Source organism: Porites lutea, chromosome 10 (assembly GCF_958299795.1).
Source record: "Porites lutea chromosome 10, jaPorLute2.1, whole genome shotgun sequence".
In the NCBI taxonomy this organism is placed as follows: Eukaryota; Metazoa; Cnidaria; class Anthozoa; order Scleractinia; family Poritidae; genus Porites; species Porites lutea.
The window spans coordinates 17,539,506-17,547,545 of record NC_133210.1 but is presented as its reverse complement, the minus strand read 5'-3'; the positions used below and the strand labels follow the sequence as shown (position 1 = coordinate 17,547,545).

At 38.6% G+C, this 8,040-nt stretch overlaps 2 protein-coding genes across 2 annotated transcripts in view; both read left to right on the top strand.

Moving 5' to 3' along the window:
* LOC140950184 (uncharacterized) overlaps positions 1-2,086 on the top strand; it is a 13,098-nt gene extending 11,012 nt beyond the window's left edge. The window contains exon 7 of the mRNA XM_073399381.1: positions 825-2,086. Coding sequence (XP_073255482.1) covers positions 825-851 — 27 coding nt within the window. The 3' untranslated portion in view covers positions 852-2,086. The remainder of the gene's footprint in view (positions 1-824) is intronic.
* A 3,516-nt stretch (positions 2,087-5,602) lies between these two features.
* Positions 5,603-8,040, top strand: part of LOC140950022 (BTB/POZ domain-containing protein KCTD7-like) — an 18,115-nt gene continuing 15,677 nt past the window's right edge. Inside the window, exons 1-2 of the mRNA XM_073399180.1 lie at positions 5,603-5,787; positions 7,866-7,997. Coding sequence (XP_073255281.1) covers positions 7,920-7,997 — 78 coding nt within the window. The 5' untranslated portion in view covers positions 5,603-5,787; positions 7,866-7,919. The remainder of the gene's footprint in view (positions 5,788-7,865; positions 7,998-8,040) is intronic.

The window sequence follows — 8,040 nt, the reverse complement described above, 5'->3', positions numbered from 1 at the left end:
TCTTCAGTTGTTTTTTGCTACATACAGTATCGCGAACACAAATTTTCCCCAAAAATGGTTTTATTGTCAAACCTTCGCTAACGGGCACCTCTCTAGAACGGCCACTTTTTTTCGCGGAAAGTCCATACATTGACTCTTGTTTAAAGGAGCTGTGTCACGAAACTCAGACAAATTAGGTAATTACAAAAAGCCCGATAAATTAAGAGAAACATAAAAATAACCGTTTAAAATATTAAAGGAAGGTTAAAATAACACAACAGAAACAACAGATTCCACGGATGGGCAAAACTGAAGAAGATTGAAATGGATTGAAATTAGAGTTTTTGAAAACTGTTCAGCCGAACAGTTTTTCAAAGTTGATCCCTGCTGCTTGCAACTTCAAAAATAATGCGCAGGAGACATATTCGTTTGTCTTGGATCTCTCATTTTGTCATTTACATGTAATTTCTTTGCTTCTTTTAATTTCCATAGCGATTGAGGGCGAGTAATTGGCAAAATTAGACAAAATGAACTGGACTGCCGTGACACAGCCCCCTTAACCCTCCCTACAACGGCCACTTTCTTCTGTCCCCAAGGTGGCCTTTATGGAGAGGATCAATTGTACCTGAATTAGAATGCATAAGGGCACACATCTCTTGCACCATTTCAGTCCCTGTCACAGCATGTCCCTATAATATGTCCCTTCGTGCCTCCCAGCCTAAGGAACGGACCATTAGAAAAGTTAACGAAGGATGGGGAAAGGGGGTGCTCGGGAAAGTATTTTTTTACTCCATTTTATTAATTTAGGTTTTTAATACTTTTTTTTTCTTTTCTGTTACTTTTAGATGCATGCCTACCTTGAAGTTCAGTAAATATAGCAGAAGTTATCATGTATTACTAAACATCATAAATGAAACTGTAAATTATGTCCTGATTTTTAAGCTGTTCCTAACGACTGAAATGAGATTTTTAAATAAGGGTTTAAACAATTTCTGTCTTCTTTTTTTTCGAACAAATCCTAATTTTCATCATTTTACACCCATTTATACTATATTACAAATTTCTAACTGTAAGTCGCGTCTATTTTTTGTTCGCTTTTACTTGTCTTGAGGAATTTCTTTGAAAAATTGCTTTTTAATTGTTGTTGTTGATAAGGTCACTTAAAGTACTTTAATTTTTTTTTTCTTTTTGTCAACTTTTCGTATAATGTAAAAGTTCGACAACCACGCGACACGTGAAAGCGCGTGAGCACCACATAACGTGAACTGTATGCTGTGGTTACTCTGACTGGCTTGCTTTTTGAATTGGCTCATTTTAAGAGCTATTGTAGTTTTGCTATCGGAGGTCAGTAACGCAAATGCCTGAATGATTTTTCGATTATAGCTTGTTGGGGGTTAGCGATAGGGTTAAATTCGTACCCTGCCATGATAGAGTAGTCACTCCTCGTTCCTCGCTGCTAGTGACGTTTAAAGCGGCGACGATATAGGAGAGACTCCTGTATTCAAAGGGGTACTTTTTAATAATTTTATTGTAAGTATTTTTTGCGATAAATGGGCGGACTCGAAAAACCTTTGCATGTCATTTACTTCAGTTTTCCTTTAAAAAAAACGTCAAAGGCCTCAACAAAGTATCGCGCAACTGCGCATGCGTCTGTTTTCAAGCGCGCGGTCTTCCCGGTGGTCAGTTAGGTCTTGGCATTAAGGACATTTCGCCGCATGTAAGGGAATCTAACACAGTTTTGGATTCTGGATTATATACTGTGGATTCCGTACTCTAGGTACTGGATTCTAGTCTTTGTCAGTGGAACTTGGATTCTGGATTCCAATTATTAGTGGGATTCCGGATTCCTTGAGCTGTATTTCGGATTCCAAAACCCAGGATTCCGGATTCCACAAGCAAAAATTTCCTGTATTCTGGAATCTGGATTACCTTACATGGGCGAGACATTCATAGCCCCTGTTCGTACCAACGCTAAAAGGATAGGCTTTCATTAGCAAAAGACTCTTCTCCGTATGGCCCAAAGATTCTCCACAACCGCCTGCTTGGTGTGCACTCAAGCCAAAACGCATAAAAATGTATCATTTTATAATAAAAATACGCAAATGTGGACGTGCGGTGGTCTTATTATTTCTTAGAAAACGCGTACAATTACGAAAACGTCTATGCCATTTTAACTCAAGGAATTGAAAGTGTATTTGTATAGCGGACGTTTTATATTTGCGGGAAATAAATAACGAGAATGTTACACAAGAATACAATAATTCCTTCCGGTTTTGGATTGTCACGAAACCCTTCTTTTCAGACCAACAATTTATAGCCCACTAGTAGCGAAAAGCGCCGGCTTTGAAAACCAAAACAATGGTGGCTAAATCGCGTTTGTTAGCTAAAGTTGTTTTGTCTCAATATTTTTGACCAACTAGTTGGATTTTACTAAAACAATTATTCCTCTTGGGATCTGTGGTCTTAAAAATATCTCGAGACGAATTACCTATGGAATAGGGTGTGTATGGGGGATGCTTTCTCTGTCCCCTTTATCCTCTCTTGGTCCCAAGTGATTTCAACCCCTTCATTACCAACCCAGACCATGAAAGGTTTGTACCACACCACCGGGGTCTATGCCCCCTACTCTTTACGAACAGCAGTGAGGGTTCTTTTACGTCCCACACGAATCAGAAAAGAGCTGTGAGACGGGACCTATGGTTTTTCATCCTTATTCGAGAAGACTAGAATGTCTAACCATTTGTAGATGTCACAACAAAGGCAGCATATTCTCCTCAGTTTTTTTAAGACCCTGATTATTGGTCCGGCTGGGGTTTGAACAAGCGACCTCCAAAAATATCGTTATTTGTCTGTGGCGAGCGGATCAAAATAATTGATCTGCAATAATTTGCGATAACCGAGTTCAATAACTGTTTTATCATTCAGTCACCGAGTTAATTTTTTAATGAATATCTTCTGCCATTGGCTCTCGGCCAATGACAAAAGAAGAAAAATTTGCATCGAATGATAAACAAAATGACAATTTGTCTCTTGGGCCAAATGTCTCGTGATGAGTGTGTAAGGGTCTTTTTATATGAACATGCCCTACTAAAAAGGGACGTGACCTTTTCACGTCAGTAATTGGCTTCTGTCCACGTGAAGCAAGGATCAAGGAAACCCAAGACTCCTGCATGCCGGTTCCTTGTTCGCAGAAAAAAGGAAGAATAGGGTTTCTGCTCTCACGAATACTCAATACTTTTCAGCCTAATTTTATTTAAGTGGACACTATTATTAGGTGGAAGAAAAATAGTCGAAAATAAGTTTAAGTCGTGCTAGAAGCAGCTGTAGAATGCGTACAGGAATTCAGTTGCACAGCCAAGTTCTTTATCGTTTAATGTTATAGTTCGAACCATCGGGCTTTAAACAACTTCCTCGTTCCTGGAGCTTGGCCTCTCAACCTTTCAATTAGAACATCCAATCAAGAGCTTGCAGAAACGGTCAACGTCAGTGTTTGAAATTCAAGTCGCAACTGGCCGAAGGGAATGAAGTATAATCTATAACTCTTGTGAAGAAAAGCTAGAAATAAAGTATACCTCACTAGAAAGCAAGCTGGACTGAATAGGACCGAAGGTAGACAAATTTGTTTTATTTTAAACTACGTGCTCGCGATTTCTTGCCGCTGCGCTGCTGATATCAATGAACTTCGACTGCCTCATATATATAGAACGCTTGGGTTTACTAAGATTTAACGACCAGGGTTATTTTTTTGCGGGGGTAAGTAAATTCAGCTAGGAGAATGGAAATTACTTTTTTCCTGTTTACTTCAACAGGTTTATATCACACACTCGATAAACTCCATACAGGTTATGATCGAAAACACTCTAACGAATACCTCTTTACGGACACCTCGCTATAACGTACACCTATGGTACACCTGCCTTTCTTTATTCCTAGACTATTAGTTTACTCTCAATAACTCGGACATCTCTGTCTCAGAAAGAGGTAACTGTACATGTACCTCAAATGGTTTTATATTCTTGATAAAGACAAATAATTATTGGGAAGGATTTTTAACTCCGGCTTGTTCAGCAATCTGATCCATAACACTGGAAAATTGTTTTCTCTTGTCTGATGGAGCGACCCTCCAAATTCTATCAAATCGTGGTTGAATTTAATTAGTGGGAAATCAAACATGAAATTTCAGTGGTTATTACGTTAATCGACATCACCTAGTTAGGAAGCAGAAAGGAATTCAGAGTTTTCGGGCACGCACTGTTGTAGCCATTCGGTAGGATTCTAGAATAGAACGCCTATTCGGATACGCAAAGCGATTTTCAAGCCTTTCGGTTAACTGCAAATTTGTGGGGCAAATCTAACCTTCCAAAAAAGTTTTTTTGACATAAGGGTTCGGAATAAAGTTATGGCTAGTAATTTATTAATTTGAACGACTAGTTTTTAGTTACACCTCTTCGTTATTTCCTGTCTTCTACCCGTTGATTTGATAAACTGGCGATTATTTAAAGAATAAACTGAAATGTATACTCAGTCAACTTAAGTAGTATTTACAGGGTCATTGTACAATGCCCATTTACTATTAGAACAGGCAATAAAAAAGTTTTCATCAAATTCCATCTCCATCGCCAGTTCTTCATTTTGGATAAATTTCCTTCTTGGATCAAAGCCACAGTCGACTTCAAAGCGTTTCGTTTTTATTTTTTGGTACTTTATCATGTCATGTATTGAACCACAACAAAATCAGGTTACCGACTTTCTAAAGCATCGCAATTTTCTTGTTAAGGACAAGCTTTCTTTGCCGTCGCTGAATCCTGATCAAGTGATGGATTTTGACGTAGTTTTCGTCTTGTGATCGGATGGAGGGAAACTCATGGCAAAGCGGAAAAAAGCCGTAACTGGACCCGCATTCGTCCCCAGTCGTCTCTCAGCTATTTGGATCGCACGCGAGTTGTCACGCAGAGGACGGAACTCAAGAAGCGTGACCGAAGAGAGCGCGAGGAGTGATGGGGAGAGAGGAAAACCGCATCACTCCTTGCGCGCGCGCTCTCAGCTGGGGAGGAATCATCTTTAGAGCTCCTATCTGCTGTCTCGATTCATTGTTGGGATGTCTCAGCCGGTATTTCGGTGTCTTCCTTTGAGATTGTCTCTTTCCCAGTTTAATATCTTTATTAAAGGGCGCCGACTATTGTCGTAAATAATAAGACTATTTTAAAAAGCCCTCCTTTTGTTGCTTTTCACATTCTTTGAAAAAACGTTTGTTAAAGTGTTTTAATGCATTAAGTGTCGAAGAAATTACCATTATAGCAAAACAGACACCCTCTCTTAGAAGCGTTACGGAGTAGGAATAAAAGACACAGATTTCGCCCTAACGAATTTAATCCCGTGTCAAGATACGTGAAGCGATCTTGACAAGTTCAAAACCGAGTGCTTGGGACAATTACTTTTTTTATACAAGTGTTTTTCCTTGCTAGTCAGTAACATGAGTCAGGGAAAGAGTGACAGTTTTTGGGACTTAATTGACTGCAAAACAACTGTGGTCATAAGGTCGAAATAAACTGCGAAGGGCTGGATCCAAATTTGTCACCAGTCTCCCACGATATTTTAAAACAGCTTAGCAGGTGCTGTGGTTTTGGTGTGAAAAGACAATAGACTGACGGCTTATGTAAAACCCTTGACTCCGTCTTGACTGAATAACAAAACCGTACTACATCAGGAATAGCTAAATAATAAAAGGAATCGACATCGAAGAGGAAAAATAATCCTACATTTCCCATGCTGCAAGAGATCGACAAAACTCAGAAATTGTCCGCTGAGGTAATCCAATATTGATTTACTTTATTTTAAAGCAAATTTCTCTCGCATATACACATAAGAAAATCGTAGCGATTACTATGGATCCATATATATATATGTTTTCATGGAGATTTTTCAGAATTCCCTCTGAAAGTCGATCGGACCAAATACAAATTTTAAATTAAACTGTCAAAGTAGTTTGAAACACCCGATATAATTTTAATTTTTTTCAGCGTCCAAATTTGAATTCTCATTGCATTTTCTATGACCGGAATATTTTTTGGAAAAAAAATAATATCGTTATTTCTAAGTCATTCCAGGGCCAAATGATGTACGAATTCTCCTGACAAAAGAAAAGATTCTAAAATTCGAACAAAATCATTGTTTCACAACTTGCTGTTGTCGTATTATAAAAAAGAGAAATTTGGTCAAATCAGCCAAGGGGGAAAATTTGCATGTACAAAAGCCTACCGCACGAAAATAAACAGTCTGGCAGCCTCTCTTGTCTCAGAAAATGTGAATAATTCTAAGCTTTGTAATTTTTTTTTTCAAAAACGTGAACATTTAAAGAAAGTTTTTGGTTTGATAGTTTTTTATTCCCAAATTTTGTTGAGTTTCATTCGCTAAGTATTTCTCATTTTCCAGACCCATCACCGACTCCACAGCTTAAAATTATAATAATTCTCCAAGTGTTAAAATCATAATTATTGACTTTATTCTGTTGCCGTAAATTTTATGTGGACATTGAAAGTAATTTGTACATATATTTTATTGGAAAGTCACCCTTTACCCTGAATACGTTCGCGGGTGAAGGTAGTTACAGTAAACACCTGGTCTGCGAGAGCTGAGCCTGCTTGCAGATCCACGCAGATTATGAAATTCTTCCTGGTTTAAATTCTCAGGAGATTCGGAACATCGGGGGTAAAACTACAGTTTTTCAGTTTGGAGGGGAACGGGGGTAGAAAGTCAGTGTTATTTTTTTTCGAACAGAGTCGGGAATTTTTACAAAAACGAGATTTAAGGTTTCGAGAACAGGCGTTGACGTTCGTTCATAAATGTAGGTCGGGTCGATTTGGATTGCTTTTTGTCATGCTTAAAAAAAACTAAAAACTAGGGGGAGGTGGGGGGGGGGGGGGTCCGGGTAGAGATGAGCTTACTGGAAACTGAGAGTTTGCATGCAGGTACCGTCTTTGCCGTCTTAGGGTTCAGCAAACTAAATATCACGTTAACGTCTTACGGCAAACGCGAATTTGTACCACGTGACCAAGTTTCCTCTTTACTTGTCGTTTACAGTTCATTATTTTAACACATAATTTAGTAGTTTCAGGCAATTTTTTCCATAAGAATTGTTTTTAGCTGTTTTTATCTGCTTATTTTCTATTTTGAGAAATTCTTAACGTAAATCTGACGTTTGCCGTGAATCTTAAAACTTTCTAATATCACTCTCATTTGCACCTTTGTATAAGACACCATTTTTAAAGTGTAAATACAAATTGTTCAAAAGGTGGATAGCGCTATCCATCGGATGAATCTCTATCCAATGAATAAGTATTAGGGAAACCAATTGCACTATCCACTGGATAGAGATTTATCCGGTGGATAGCGCTATCCACCTTTTGAGCAAGTGGGGCCTCAGTTGTATTGATGGTCCAGTACCTACCGTTTCGAGATCACTATGACCGCTGAATAATGAACTGAAGACGCGTTTTTACAGGCTTAGCCTCGACATAATGTAAAATATTCACCAATTCCAACGAGAAGAAAACCTGTTTATTACCCTGTCTATTGTGTATTTTCAAATTTCAAACACTCACTTGCCGGAATTTGTGAATATTTTACTTTTTGTCGAGGGTAACCTTGTATGAGTGCGTCGTTAATGTTTGTATTCATCAGTAATTTGTAATTCGAAAATGGACTATTTAGGGTTAACAAATCACTGACAAATATGCATTCAGCCTTTTCTCGATGCTGCTTATCGTAATAGTCCTTACAAGGGGCTGGTGATGTTGGTGAGGGGAGGGGGAGTTAGGGTGAAGGAAATCCCCATTGGTTCTCAGGGCGCTAAGTTTGACACCTAATTCTGTGTTTATCTTCTGTAGGTTACGCAAGCATTACACATAAATTGTTTAGTACATTCCTAATTTGCTCCATCGATGCAAGGGATTCCCCCGTGTACGAGGAGCAGTAGCAGAGACATGGTTGGTCACTGTGAAACCGAGAAGTCTGTTTCAGTAAGTTGTTGTCTGTTTTATCAACTCCTTTCTTTTACAAACA